We start from the raw sequence: 14715 nt of genomic DNA on the forward strand, positions 1-14715 counted from the left end.
AAAATGCACAATGCTCTATCTACCAATCTAACCATCCAGCTCTTTTGAACTTTTGTGTGAAATCCTCACCTATACTTATTGGCTAGGGGTATAATATCAAGCTGCTAGATGGACTGGATGGATGTAAAAAGCGAGTGGTTCAATTCAAACAAGGTGAAACAGCACATGCCTCTGGGCTGCAGATGTATCTGCCGACGCAGTAATGAGGCTGTGACAGTACCTGGACACCCCTTCGGCCCGGACTGGCCAGAGTTGTGCCGGCGGGCCTGGGTCCTGACAATCGTCTCACCACCATATTTCCCGAAAACTACCGTCCAGCTTGAAGCCAGTCAAAAATATTACGGCCAGTGGAAGTCGTAGGTTGCAGCGATTGACTGGCTAATAGTCGCCTGAAGATGGGGTCTGGTTGTCATCTAGCACCCTCCCTTTTCGGTCACCTCAGATATCAAGTCCGAAGGCAGTCTGCGGCTGTTTCCGAAACTAAAGTAAGTGGTTTCTATCTGATATTCTCGATCCCCTCGATTGTCTGAATGTCTGATCCTTTTCTCATTACCTCTTTCGATGGCATCCTCACACGTTTTTCATCCCAGCGTTGGCGACATGATCTCGTAAAGCAATCTGCCACTGGAAAAGTCATCCAGTCGACGGGCACCTCTGGACGACATTCGAACACAGGTCTTGTGGCGACCGTCTTTGGGGCGACAGGATTCCTCGGACGTTATCTGGTGCACAAGCTAGCCAAGCAAGGCACTCAAGTGATCGTACCTTACCGTGATGAAGACAGCAAGCGTCATCTACGCGTGATGGGCGATCTTGGCCAGATTGTCCCGCTCGAATTCGACCTCGAAAACGAAGGTTTTATCCACGAATGCGTTCGACATTCCCATGTTGTCTACAACCTGTTAGGCCGAGAACACGAAACCAAGAATTACAGTTTCGATCGACTGTTTATTGAAGGCGCCTCGAAAATTAGCAGAATTGCCAAAGAGAACGGCGTCGGACGTTTGATACACGTCTCTCATCTCAATGCATCACTCAATTCGCCTTCCAAACTCTACAAGGCGAAAGCTGCTGGTGAAGGCGTTGTGAAGGAGATCTTTCCCGAGGCGACGATCGTGAGACCTAGCATAATGTTCGGGCAAGAAGATCGATTCCTCAACAAGATGGTCACCAAGCCGTTCACTTTCCAGGTCAACAGGCTTGAAACTTTGGTACGACCTGTCAGCGTGAGTGCACTTTATGATCACCCTACCAATCGACTTTCCCTCCGAATTTTCTCATTACTTACACAACTTGTCGCCGATGAACAGGTTTTGGACGTAGCCGAAGCCATGCAATTGATGAGCACGGCAGAGTCCACTGTAGGGAAAACGTTTGAACTTGCAGGTCCAAGGACTTACAGTCACGAGGAACTATTCCAAGTCTTGGAGGTCTTGACACACAAATCTCTCACCCCCTCACTCATCAATCTACCCCTGCCGATCTTCAAGTTCCTCATGAAAATTGTCGACAAAGCAGTTTGGTGGCCAACTTTGAGCGAAGATGAGATTGTCAGGAGATGTATCGACGATAAGCTAGAGCTCAGCGAAGGATGCCACGGATTTGATTACTTTGGGATTGAACCTGATGCCGTTGAAAATCTGGCAATCACGTACTTGAGATACTACAGAACTGCGTGCGTTTACATTTTCTGGTTTTGCATCGTTCTCTTTTCTTTTCTGGGCTATAACGGGATGTTAATTTGCCACTTTGTCTGGTTGCCAGATCTCTTTTCGACGCACCGATCGAGAGGGGCGGTCTCAAGGTCAAGCCCAGAAACTACCATGTTGTGCAATGAAATAGATTTCATGTTTCCCGTTCTCTGTAGTCGATTGGTTTCCCGCATCAAAAGATGCCGCCTTGAAATAAATCAGAAATGCTACTTGTATTTAAGCGCCTGGCAGAGATGACCTGGTGTTTGATAGTGTTTTGCTAGCCTCCTTTTTTTCTCGATTCCATTAATTCATCATCAGGACAACCTTGCCTCGAATGCGCACATGACAGTTACATTTCGTGTTCAGGTAGGATCCTATGTGTCTTCCGCTATCTTCGGAAATGTTTTCACAAGATGAGCTCAGGTCGAAAGTTCAAATAAATACTAGAGGATTATCCGCCATGTCTCCCACACTACATATGCCTGTCAGCATGGATGTAACGGACGCGCATAATTGTGTAGGGCCCTCTGAAGCGAGGAAGTCCTTCAAACGCTCGACGCAATCCTCACCCGACATTAACAGAGATCCAATATCATATTACACCGATCAGCACCGCTCGAACTTTTAGTTGAGCTTGTTTTGGCTTGAGACGTACTATAACAAGCGAAGCCAAGCTCATAGCAATCAGAGTTTTGGCCACGGCTCATATTGTGCCATGGATCTACAAGGCGCAGGAAGCTGTGAGTTGAGGGAGGCGGGCTCAAGGGACCGTCTGAGCAGTTCGTGTTGTCTCAATCTCAAAAAAGTCACCGGGTCCGTATCTCCACAAGCGGCGTGCAGCCTAACCGCAAAGATCCGGGCGGGCTAGCACAGTAATGACAATAAAATGATCTCGATGGAATTGCATTCGGTTGGCCGAAAATATTCATGAATGTTTCATCCCGCTCAGGATCAGATGGAGAAGTAGGAAATACTGAGCTATCTCTCATTACCTCGGCTCGGGACTGGGTAGTAATCAGGAAAGACCCGTGTCTCCTAGGTGAGCAATTGTGGATTTCACCCCACTCACATCCAGCCAGGTAACTCGACTCTTCCTATCGTCGATTCGTACTGAGATCATCTATATTTAATAAGTTCAGCGGAGTTATCCCGCCCAACCTCATCCCATCATCACAATCGAGCCCGCTCGCCTCACCTTGACTTATCATATCGATTAGCTCAATCAATCAATTGCACAAGTTTTTCTGTTATCGGTCCATCGACATGCAATCCTGCTTATTTATCACTCTTCTTGTCGCTGCCAGCGGTAAGCTAACTTTTTTCTTGGGCAACATTCTAAGCCACCCCAGTCGCATCTCTCCCAAACTGATCACCATCACTTCCTCTTGCGCACGCAGGCGTCTTTGCAGTGCCAGACGGACAACATCAGCCCAGTGACTACGCCTCCGAATCATATGCCCCGCCATCATCTTACTCTCCCCCTGCCTCACACCCTTCGTATGGTGGCGGTTCATCATTCCCTAGTCATCCTTATCAGCCACCTCCTTACCACCCTTCCCCTAACATCCCGCGTCCTGGCCGCCCTGGACAAGGAGGCGGTTAGCCAATTGTTTATCTAAAGCACAACAGTCTGGTTACTGAATCAGAGCTTTTGTCTCTCAGGTTTCGGTGGTATGATTCCCGGGATGGGTGGCCTTGGAGTGGTCCCTGGATTTGGTGGCTTTGGAAACGGCGGCGGACTTGGTGTGCCCTTCGGCATGATCCCAGGCTTTGGAGCTGGCGCAAACGTTGGGGCCGGTTTTGGAGCGAACGTAGGCGCAAATGCTGGACTCGGCGGCATACCCGGCGGCTTCGGCGGCTTCGTACCAGGTGTTGGCGCTAACGTAGGCGCTAACGTAGGTGTAGGAGCAGGCGTCGGACCAGGTGTGGGAGCAGGCGCGAATGTCGGTGTCGGAGCGGGCGTTGGCGGTCCCGTGGGTGTAGGGGCCGGTGCCAACGTAGGAGCCGGTGTTGGAATCTAAAGATAAACGCTGTAAAATCATGTGTAAACAATCTAAGCTGTATCTTGATGGGCTTTTATGAAAGCACTACAATCATCACTTTCGAATCATTATCCGCACAGCACGGTAATCCAGTGGTTGCTCACGAGTCACAGGAAAGTACCAAGTTACTTATGCTCAAAGGAATTGGGTGTGCCGGCCTTGGCAGGCTTGGCATCTGTTCACTTTTGAATAGGTCTTGTCTGTGCCATGCATGACGAGTAACTATCGCCGAGCACATTGCTTGTTTCCCAGTAGCGTGAGTTGACGACGAGGTCAACAAGAGACAGATCGAGCGAGGTTTTGTCTTCGCCGTGTAGTTCCTGATCACTGGCATTCTCAGTTGCACAAGGTTGTCACAATAAGCAGCACGCATCTTTGCGATGACAGCAGATAATGGGGTTCTAGAAGGCACATCAAGACTGAAGCAGAGAGAGGCGGACTGGATATACAGATTATTATGTGGAGAGGTTTACAGACAAGCACGCGTTGTGGAGTATAAGAAAGGTTGATCATGAGCAGGGCAAACACTCGTAATTAGTCGGAGAATCGATCAGTGGCGGCAGTCGACCGGGATGAGAAGCTTAGGCCTGAAGAAGAGTATCAATGAGGAGTCAGTGGGCTGAATCCTGTGAGCAAGGACGACGGGATGAGGAGAGACTTGCCGATGTGCTTGGTGTTGCACCAGCCCCTTGCGCATCTTTCAGCAACAGCCCACCGCCGTAGCCACCGTAGCCGGGGTAGCCGTAGCCGGGGTAGCCGTAGAGAGAGTAAAAGGGGAGCGAGGCGGCGGCGAAGATGCCGAGTCCGCCGGCGCCGTATAAGCCGTTCATACCCCACGAGCCGAGGCCGGCATATCCCCCGCAGTAGCCCAAGCCCATGCCCCAGCACTTCTGGTCTGATTGGCCCTTGGCGGCGGTCGTGTCTGCTCGTGGGGCGAGTGTTGGGACCAGAAGTGCTGGGGCATGGGCTTGGGCTACTGCGGAGGATATGCCGGCCTCGGCTCGTGGGGTATGAACGGCTTATACGGCGCCGGCGGACTCGGCATCTTCGCCGCCGCCTCGCTCCCCTTTTATTCTCTCTACGGCTACCCCGGCTACGGCTACCCCGGCTACGGTGGCTACGGCGGTGGGCTGTTGCTAAAAGATGCGCAAGGGGCTGGTGCAACACCTAGCACATCGGCAAGTCTCTCCTCATCCCGTCGTCCTTGCTCGTAGCCTTCGGCCCACTGACTCCTCATTGATACTCTTCTTCAGGCCTAAGCCTCTCATCCCGGTCGACTACCGCCACTGATCGATTCTCCGACTGATTACGAGTGTTTGCCCTTCTCATGATCAACCTTTCTTATACTCCACAACGCGTGCTTGTCTGTAGACTTCTCCACATAATAATCTGTATATCCAGCCCGCCTCTCTCTGCTTCAGTCTTGATGTACCTTCTAGAACCCCATTATCTGCTGTCATCGCAAAGATGCGTGCTCCTTGTTGTAACAACCTTGTGCAACTGAGAATGCCAGTTACGGCGAAGACAAAACCTTGCTCGATCTGTCTCATGTCACCTCGTGACTGAGCCTCTCCTAGCCCATCCTTCGCGCGAGGAGCGCCTGCCTGCCAACTCAGAAGACAGGTTAAATTCGTCGTGCCCCTGCTCCATCCGAATCCTGACAATCACAGCCAACAAAACACCAGTAGATTCTCGACACCCACTTCGCTGACAGAAGCCACGCAAAAAGACAGCGCAATCCTCAAGCACACTTAACCACCCATGACGTCCAGCTACGCGTCGGCAAGAGGTAAAAGAGTACTCTCCGTCCGGGAATTGAACCCGGGTCACCCGCGTGACAAGCGGGTATACTGACCTCTATACTAACGAAGAATGAATGTTCTCTCAGAACGGAGTAGAAGATCCAATCATGTGAGTTGATGTGATGACGCTTTCTGTTCTGTACAATCATTTTAAAAGTGAAACCAAGATATGGAGGAGGCGTAGGGAGAAGGAAGAAAAGCAGAGTCTGAACGGGTCCCCAAAAAGGGGTGGATCGGGGTCCGGCCACGCAAGAATAAGGGGACGTAGAGGGCCAACACGCAGAAAAGTCTTTTCTCCATCCTGCATATTTTAAGTGGGGTCCACATGAGACACGCAATCGACTTCCATGTTCACGTTGTTGTTTGAGTGGATTACAACGACCCATAAATCGCTTACAATGTTACACACACCCTCCTTACAAGGAAAACCAGAAAGAGAGAGATCCGCAGAAAAGGGGGCCGCCGAGGCAAAGAGAAAGGGATACAAGGCCGAAGAGGGGGCGTTCGTGGATGAGAGGATAGGATGTTAGAGCAGATGGGATTTTTTCTTTTTGAGGAAGAAGAAGAGGAGGAGGAAGAGACATCCGAGGCTGCTGATGATCTTGCGTCTCTGGAGATTAAGGATGAGGAGGAGGTGGTGGAGGTGGAGGTAATGGGGCAGACGGAGGGAGTGATGGGGGAGGAGGCGGCGGGGGCGGTCGCGGACGGCGAGTGCGTCTTGAGGGGGGTGCTGCGGGTGGAGACGGGGGCGGGAGGCGGGCAGGGGCGCGAACAGCTTGGCGGTCAGCAGCTTGAACAGCATCTGCAGCGTGCGCAAGAAGTAGCCGAACTTGATCAACAGCTTGATGCAGAAATAGTCGCGCTTGCGTTTCTTGAACCGGACGATCGGCCGGTCCTTCTGCTGCTCGTCCTCCTCCTCGGCCGCAACATGTGGGGGATGTGGGTCGGGGACGGTGGCGAGCCGGCGGCGCCGGGGTGTTTCGGTCGAGAGGGACTCGGATGCGGAGGGGGAGGGGGAGGGGGAGGGGGAGGAGGAGGCTGAGTGCGGCTCGCTCGCGTCTTCGTCGTGTTCGTCGTGGGTGCGGAAGGGCAGTTTGAGGGCGAAGTTGGGGGTGGCCGAGGCGGCGGAATGGAGCCAGGTGCGGGTTGAGGACTTGGACCTGTTACGCTGGAGGGCGTCGGAGAAGGAGGCGGCGGAGGAGAGCTGCTCGGCGGGTGGGTGGTGGTAGTTGGTCATGTTGAGCCAGCTGGGCCTTCGATGCGAATGAGTGAACGTGCCAGAGGCCCGGTTGGGAGTGCTTGGGTGGGAGAGCTGTTGAGGGTGGGGCGTGTTGACGGTGGAGAAGAAGATGTCGTGGATGGATTCGAGGCTGGGCTGGCGGGAGAGGGAGGACTCGGGGTGGTGGTGGCTCTGGCCGAGTTCGGGGGCGAGGTCGGCGAGGATGCTGGGCGGGGTTGGCTTGCCGAAGCGGCTGATGAAGGGGTCGTGCTGCGGGTCGTATTGGTGGACGACGAGGCCGCCGTGCTCTTGCAGCAGGTTGGCCCTGTCGAAGAATTCGAGCAGTTCTGTCTGCGATGGGAACAGGATCCGGTCGAGTGTGGACTGGCTCAGGATCCGCTTTACGACCTGCCACATGCCCGCATACATCCAGCCGTAGTTGAGGATGAAGACTGCTCCAAGCATGTCTGGGAAGTTATCTTTGACGAGATGGATCAGGTAGGGCAACAGTTCGACTTCCTGGCAACAGATGGATTTGGTGAGTGAGTGTGTCTGATCGGAAGAGAGAGAGAGAGAGAGAGAAGCTGACGAGGTTGTTGATGGATGCCCCCTTGAGGTCGACGATCAAGCTGATCTGGAGGCTGCTTGGTAGTGCGTTTGGAGGAGAGGGTGAGGAAACGATCTGGTTGATCGATTCGCGGTGGGGCTCGTAGATCGATCTCCGGGCGAGTTCGCAGTTCCAGGCGATGAATTCTTTGAGTCCCTCCAGGCTGCCGTCCTCGGTCCTGGTGAGGTGCCTGAGGTTGAGGATGGCGGTGGTCCTGCCCCAGCGGTCGGTGAGCTGGGGGTGGAAGAACATGAGTGGGTTTCTGAGGTAGATGGGCTCGAGCTGGCTGGGTGCGAGCTGGTCGATGTTGTGGGTGAGTCTCCATGTGGCGGCGGCTGCGAGGGCGTCGAGTGTTAGCTTTGGGTCGAAGCGGTGCCTGTGGAGGAAGCGGAAGGTGTTGAGGTGGTCGCCGAGGAAGCGGCTGAGCAGCAGGCTGTCTGTGGGGCTGAGGGCGAGGGTGGTGGTCAGCTGGGGCAGCAGCTGGTCGATGGCCTGCCGGTGGGTTGCCTGGATGATGGGGATATGCTGGGCGAATGCCGTGTGGTACTCCTGCTGGCGCCGGCTGATCGACTCGCTCATCGCTGGGAGTTCTTTCTTTTCTTTTCGTTTCTTTCTTTCCTTTTCGTTTCTTTCCGTTTCTTTTCTTGGCCAACAGCCCGGCGCTCAGTTCAACACAACTCCTGGCCCAGCCGCAGCAGCCCCTAGCACAGCCGACACAGTCTAACTAAAAAGTGTTGAATAATTGCCAACAGGCTATAGAACTATGTAATCTAGTACAACTAACTTCTGCCCAAAAGCACAAGCACAAGACAGCCAAGCAGCACCAGACAGGGATGGAGGATGGAGGATTCTGGAGAGGCAGATAACAAGACAACTATCTAGGGCTCAAGCATACAAATCACTGCACAGCCAAAACCACATCAGCCTCTGTCTGTTAGCTGCTAACAAGTCAAAAGCAATACTCACTCTTCGTTATCCTGCCCGAATTGCGCAGCCCCTCCACTGCCTCCACCTCCACCAGCCCCCCCTTCACCCTCGGGGAACTTGAACGAGCTACCAAAACTTCGACTCTGTTGCAAGTTCGTCGAGAACATCTCATCTGCCATCAAAAAAATAAATAAATAAATAAGCTATTCAGCTTCTCATCCATCATACATAAAGCAGATGTGTGGTACACACATCGTCTGATATCTTGATCCGATACTGATCGTCGAGCATATTTCATAGCTTCCTCAAAGTGACTGTCAAACCAGAGATCTCGTCAGTCATTATTGAGCCCCAGAATCCGCAAATTCCCTTACCCGGCTGTGATTTCCGGAACAGGATCCTCTTCAGTATCATCCTCGTCCATGATGACTTCGCCACCCACTGCCTCCTGTTGCGCCTCTCGCTCCCTCTTGGCTCGCTCCTTCTGCATATCCTTGTCGATACTCTCCCGGATCGCCAGCTTGGCAGCCCGTTGGCAGATCTCAGTCAGATCAGCTCCAGAGAACCCATGCGTGGATTGGGCAAGGAATCTCAGGTTGATCGACGGCGACAGGGGTGACTTCTTCAGCGCGGCTTTCAGGATCGATTCTCGAGAGGTCTCATCCGGTAGGGGGATATAGATCAGCTGGTCCAATCGTCCCGGTCGGAGGAGCGCCGGATCGATCTGGTCAGGTCGGTTCGTAGCACCAATCACAAACACGTTCTTCTTCGCATTCATCCCGTCCATCTCCGTCAGAATCTGATTCAACACTCGGTCTCCAGCACCGCCTGCATCGCCCGAGCTGCCTCCACGAGCTTTGGCTATCGAATCCAGTTCATCGAAAAACATCACACATGGCGCAGCAGCACGTGCCTTATCAAACACATCTCGAACGTTCGCTTCAGATTCTCCGAACCACATCGTAAGACTGCACATCAGGAAGAGCTCATCTCAGCACACAGTTCACATCAGATAATCTCAGAACCCCCTCTCACTCACAGCTCTGGTCCCTTGATACTGATGAAATTCGCCTGGCATTCATTGGCAATAGCTTTCGCCAACAGGGTCTTACCAGTACCAGGGGGTCCATAGAACAGCACACCCTTGCTGGGCGACATACCGTACTTGAGGAACTTTTCCGGATGCTCGACCGGGTACTGCACAGTTTCCTGCAGCTCTTGCTTGACTTTCTCCAAGCCACCAATGTCGTCCCAGGTAACAGAGGGCACTTCGACAACCGTTTCTCGGAGCGCGGATGGATTTGATGTACCGAGAGCAAAGCGGAAGTTGTCCATCGTCACTCCGAGTGAGTCCAACACCTCGGCATCAATCGTATCTTCATCCAGATCGATAAGATCCATCTTTTCTCGGATCTGCTGCATGGCAGCCTCCGAACAGAGCGATGCCACATCCGAGCCCACATATCCGTGCGTGTCGGCAGCGATCTTCTCCAAGTCCACGTCATCACCTAGTTTCATGTTTTTAGTGTGGATTCGCAGAATCTCAAGACGTCCAGTAGCATCAGGGATCCCGATATCCACCTCCCGGTCAAATCTACCAAATCGACGAAGCGCAGGATCGATCGAATTCGGGCGATTGGTGGCAGCCATCACCACAACGTTGGAGCGAGCCTTCAAACCATCCATCAAGGTAAGCAGTTGAGAAACAACTCTGCGTTCGACTTCTCCGTTGGTCTGTGAAAAAGAGAAGAAGAATAGATAGATGAGTGAGCTATCAGATTACAGGGTATGCCGATCAAACGTAAGAAATGACCAACCTTCTCTCGCTTGGGAGCAATAGAATCAATTTCATCAATAAAGATGATGGCAGGGGCATTCTTTTCAGCCTCCTCGAATGCCTTCCTCAAATTACTTTCACTTTCACCGGCCATTTTGCTCATGATTTCCGGGCCGTTGATCAAAAAGAAGAAAGCGCCAGTCTCGTTGGCAACGGCACGGGCCATGAGTGTTTTCCCAGTACCGGGGGGACCAAACATGAGAATACCACGAGGGGGCTTGATACCGATGCTCTTGAATAACTGAGGGTGTCGGAGTGGAAGTTCCACCAATTCTCGGATCTGGGCCATTTGTTTGCGACATCCACCGATGTCATCATAACCAACCTCGCTGAGGTTGCCTTCCTCATCCTCACGCTTGATTGGCTCGCCTTCGGTGTGGATCACTGTATCTTGTGCGACGATACAGTACTCGGCTGGGTCAGTCTCGACCACTTTGAATTCCACCGATCGAGACGCTCCACGTGCCAAAAAGGAGTCACCCTTTCGAACGGGTCGATAAGCTAATTGCGTAGCCATGCCATGAATTCCAGGCAGATAAGGAAATAAGTTGGTTAGTCAAGATTCTTAGACATAGGGAGAGAGATTGCAAAGCAACTAACCTTCGAGGAAGTAAGGCTTGAGGAATACCTCAAAGAGGTTTCCAGTGAGACCCTCAACAGAGTCATCAAAGGGCAAAACGTGAATACGTTTACCATATTTAATGTCGTGGCATGGATGGACGTTGCAGACGTCACCAAGCTTGACCCGAAGATTGTTCCGGGCAACTGACAAGCAGCACATGATCGGGGTGCCCAGTCAGAAAAACTATTGGCGAGTATAGATAGGAACCACGAACTAACCTTTGTTCATCTGGATTTTACCTTCGTCTACATCATCACTGCTGAGGACAATCAAGACGGTATCTTTACGCTTCTTGCCTCTGACAATAATGGTATCACCCCTGAACAGAGACAATGTTTCCATTGTGGCAGGATTGAGAGTGGCAACGGAGTTGTCATCGGAGGTGGCTTCATCGACCTGAATAAGCAGTGAGAAAAGCTCTCATCAAGATCGGCAAGCTGTAGTTTCGATCACTGGCAGAGGGGGCAATTCTTACGACTAATCGGTTGGGTCTAAATCAAAAGCACAGACGATCAGTATGGGTTCGATTACAATTACGATCAGATGTTCACTTACGATTTTTTTGCCCTGAGGATGGCTGTGAGTTCGAAAGTCAGCGTGAGATCCCCGGGGAGTGTGCAGGGAGAAACGCTTACCGGTGGCAGGGTCGTGATCAGCTTCGGCCTGGGTCTCTTTCTTGATAGAAGGATCGTCGGACATGGTGGAGGTTCGGGGACTAAAAGGTTTTTCGGATTAATATAGTATGTAACTATGACAAAAGGGAGACAGTGGTCGATGGTTTCTGAGCAGATGCAGGTCAAGCCGAGGTTGATGGAGATGGTCAAGAGGGAAGGGATGGCGAGTGGGAGGGGCAGATGAGGCGTAACCACCGGGCCTTGGTGTCGATTACGTAATGCGATGACTCGATCTCCCCGCACGCACCGGCCACTCTCGATCGCATGGCTGACGCGTCACACTCCAGCTGGCGGCCGCAGCCCGCGATTGGCTCAAGTTCTCAACAGGGACCACCGGCAGACAGCACTTAAAATCACTCTTCATTGCTGCTTTCCAAACCCATCACAACGTAGAACCAGTTTGCAGTAACCCTGTTCACATTGGAAATTGTAATTACGAAACTAAGCATAGAGTTTACATTTTTTAACTTGTTCAGAATCCTCAAAAGCACCCAAACCATGATGTGAATTGTAAACGGAATATTATTCATAAAAATGTTGAAATTATAAAATTAAATTTCTCCGCAGGGCAGTTCACATCTAGAAACTCTGCTGGCAGCTGATGGCTTGTTTTGCTGATGTCACTACTTTTAGGGTAACACCTCAGCACCATGGATGAAACTGTTTCTGCTGGTGACTTGCTGATCTGAATAAAATTTCAGATAAGTTTTGAAATCATCTATTTGATGATGTGGCATCATCAGAGTTGCTAAAAACTCAGAGGTGAACTGTCCTAATGTGAACAGGACTACAGGGGTCTCTGTGATACAACTACTGACATGTGCGGCAAGTTTAACAACTCCCAGAACCAGTTTTTTTGGCTGGAAATTCTATGTTTAGCAAATATTGAAAGAAAAAATCTTCGATCCAGATTTTTTGGGAGTTGTGACTCCAATTTGGCAATCAGAAGTGGTGAAATCATCTCGCATCTTCTCATATGGTGCCTCGGCGGGAACTAACACCAGCCAACACACCATTCCCCCGGCTGCTAAATCAATTGGCAGGTCATTTTGAAATCGGAAGCATGAGTAAAACAGGGCTAGTTTGAAGATCTCTGCCCTTTTGTATAAGTTTGAAAATTGTTGCGCTTTTGGTGCACCGTTGACCATATCACCACTCCCAGCACATTTAAGCACCCAAGCAGCAGTTCCAATTTTGAGCAAAGATCTCGCCAGATTCTTGAAAACCCTTCAAGCTTATTGCCTTATGAGTCATGAAACCACATTGGGTAGAAGAAAACAACCGGTTATCCTTACTGGCACAGGGTCTTGATCGATGAGGGAAGATTGGGAATTGATGTTAAATGAATATTATATCTTTGCTGATGAATTCGCAGCAAAAAAAAAGAGGCAGAAAGTACATTCTAGGACATAAGCAGAAAGGATGAGAGGAGATACAGATTATTAGACGGAAATGTTTACAAATAAGCAAAATCTGTGAAGGGTTTCTCAAGGATGCTAAAGCTAATTCAAAAATAAGTGGTTCGTTTATCATCGGAATATCGTTCAGTCAGCCTAACAGGATGGTAAGCTTAAGCCTGATGAATCCACAGGTATCAATGGCATTGGAAGCATTAGTGAACTGAATCCTCTAAGCAAATACGAAGTGATGGAATAAGACTGACCGATGTGCTGGGAGTTATACCAGCCCCCGGAGCATCTTTCATCAACAGACCCGGCCCGCCGTAGCCGTAGAGAGAGCCAGCGCCGAAGGGCAGTCCGCCGTAGCCATATAAGCTGTTCAAGCCGAGGGTGTACAAGCCGAACGGGTCAAATCCAAACGAGCCGAGGCCGGCATATAATCCCCCGCAGTAACCCAAGCCTAAGCCCCAGCACTTCTGGTCTGATTGGCCTTTGGTGGCGGTCGTGTCTGCTCGTGGCGCGAGTGTTGGGACAGCGAGTGCTGACTTGAGAACGGCCAAGAAGCAGGCGACGTAGAAGAGGCAGTGCATGGTGGCGGTGGTGGTCTAGAGTTGTTAGGAGTTGTGGGGAGTTGTGGGCTGGTTGTGGGTGTGGGTGGCTGCTGAGTGCGAGTGATGAAATGATGAGTAGGTGAGGGGGTGGCATTCCAAACAAACGGCCCTTTAAATATCTTTCGGGAGGTCTGGTCGAGCTCTGTCTGCTCTGAAAGGCTAAGCGAAGCCATCAATACCGCACTTATTGCCCCACCTTGGACGATGGACTTGGGAGTAGATACTTCATTATTCTACAATTCCTATGGCGGTGTTGCACGATCTTCCTCCTGTGCTTGTATGAAGGGAGTTAGCAGGCGATTCACATCTGTTCACATTGACACATACAAATGTGAATTTCCCCTCGCACTATTCTCAGCCGCCAGTCTGGCAAACCCGGTTCTGGCCGGCCTCAATGCTAAAGAAGGGCTGGGCGGCCGGCGCCGGCTCCAATCTGAGATTCCCAGGGCGGAAAGTTCGTAGGTTGGAGTAGAATTCATATATTGATTGTTTAAAAACCAGATCACACCATTAGATGTTGTGAATTGTAGGACGGTAGCCTTGGTTGCTGGAACAGTCAGCTGCACACGGGGGAGGGATTGTCTACTTCACTGCCAGCCTTTCGTAGAGCAGGAGGGAAGCAAAGAATTCATGAAGCAGAGAGGAAGCCAAGAGACCTCCCGAAAGCTATTTAAAGGGCCGTTTGTCATGCCATCCCCCCCACTCACTCATCACTTCATCACTCGCACTCAGCAGCCACCCACACCCACAACCAGCCCACAACTCCCCACAACTCCTCACAACTCTAGACCTCCACCGCCACCATGCACTGCCTCTTCTACGTCGCCTGCTTCTTGGCCGTTCTCCAGTCAGCACTCGCTGTCCCAACACTCGCGCCACGAGCAGACACGACCGCCACCAAAGGCCAATCAGACCAGAAGTGCTGGGGCTTAGGCTTGGGTTACTGCGGGGGATTATATGCCGGCCTCGGCTCGTTTGGATTTGACCCGTTCGGCTTGTACACCCTCGGCTTGAACAGCTTATATGGCTACGGCGGACTGCCCTTCGGCGCTGGCTCTCTCTACGGCTACGGCGGTGGGCTGTTGTTGAAAGATGCTCCAGGGGCTGGTATAACTTCCAGCACATCGGTCGGTGTCATTCACTTTGTCTATGTTTAGAGGATTCAGTTCACCAATGTTTCCATTGATACCTTTGGATTCCTCAGGCGTAAGCTTACCATCCGGTTAAGCTGACTGAACAATTTGCCTAGTCATAACCTGCAACCACCTAGTAGTTTCAGC

At 51.4% G+C, this 14715-nt stretch overlaps 6 protein-coding genes across 6 annotated transcripts; 3 read left to right on the plus strand and 3 right to left on the minus strand.

Annotated features, from left to right (window-relative positions):
- Positions 1 to 395: 395 nt before the first annotated feature.
- On the plus strand, positions 396 to 1837 carry PtA15_6A230 (uncharacterized protein; the record flags this gene model as incomplete). The annotated part of the gene is made up of 4 exons (XM_053169914.1): positions 396 to 485; positions 591 to 1226; positions 1311 to 1675; positions 1765 to 1837. 4 exons carry the CDS (start codon positions 396 to 398, stop codon positions 1835 to 1837), a joined length of 1164 nt encoding a protein of 387 aa, XP_053021157.1.
- Positions 1838 to 2957: 1120 nt separating this feature from the next.
- Positions 2958 to 3695, plus strand: PtA15_6A231 (uncharacterized protein; the record flags this gene model as incomplete). The annotated part of the gene is made up of 4 exons (XM_053169915.1): positions 2958 to 3000; positions 3092 to 3292; positions 3357 to 3577; positions 3678 to 3695. 4 exons carry the CDS (start codon positions 2958 to 2960, stop codon positions 3693 to 3695), a joined length of 483 nt encoding a protein of 160 aa, XP_053021158.1.
- Positions 3696 to 4270: 575 nt separating this feature from the next.
- Positions 4271 to 4614, minus strand: PtA15_6A232 (uncharacterized protein; the record flags this gene model as incomplete). Its single annotated transcript, XM_053169916.1, has 2 exons — positions 4271 to 4323; positions 4395 to 4614. The coding sequence occupies 2 exons, from the start codon at positions 4612 to 4614 to the stop codon at positions 4271 to 4273; spliced, it is 273 nt and encodes a 90-aa protein (XP_053021159.1).
- An 84-nt stretch (positions 4615 to 4698) lies between these two features.
- Positions 4699 to 5042, plus strand: PtA15_6A233 (uncharacterized protein; the record flags this gene model as incomplete). The annotated part of the gene is made up of 2 exons (XM_053169917.1): positions 4699 to 4918; positions 4990 to 5042. 2 exons carry the CDS (start codon positions 4699 to 4701, stop codon positions 5040 to 5042), a joined length of 273 nt encoding a protein of 90 aa, XP_053021160.1.
- A 1022-nt stretch (positions 5043 to 6064) lies between these two features.
- On the minus strand, positions 6065 to 7943 carry PtA15_6A234 (uncharacterized protein; the record flags this gene model as incomplete). The annotated part of the gene is made up of 3 exons (XM_053169918.1): positions 6065 to 6148; positions 6245 to 7276; positions 7347 to 7943. 3 exons carry the CDS (start codon positions 7941 to 7943, stop codon positions 6065 to 6067), a joined length of 1713 nt encoding a protein of 570 aa, XP_053021161.1.
- A 383-nt stretch (positions 7944 to 8326) lies between these two features.
- Positions 8327 to 11449, minus strand: PtA15_6A235 (uncharacterized protein; the record flags this gene model as incomplete). The annotated part of the gene is made up of 9 exons (XM_053169919.1): positions 8327 to 8417; positions 8666 to 9259; positions 9331 to 10025; positions 10109 to 10629; positions 10729 to 10893; positions 10969 to 11146; positions 11226 to 11241; positions 11306 to 11327; positions 11386 to 11449. 9 exons carry the CDS (start codon positions 11447 to 11449, stop codon positions 8327 to 8329), a joined length of 2346 nt encoding a protein of 781 aa, XP_053021162.1.
- Between the last annotated feature and the right edge of the window lie 3266 nt (positions 11450 to 14715).

Source organism: Puccinia triticina, chromosome 6A (genome assembly GCF_026914185.1).
Source record: "Puccinia triticina chromosome 6A, complete sequence".
NCBI classification, from domain to species: domain Eukaryota; kingdom Fungi; phylum Basidiomycota; class Pucciniomycetes; order Pucciniales; family Pucciniaceae; genus Puccinia; species Puccinia triticina.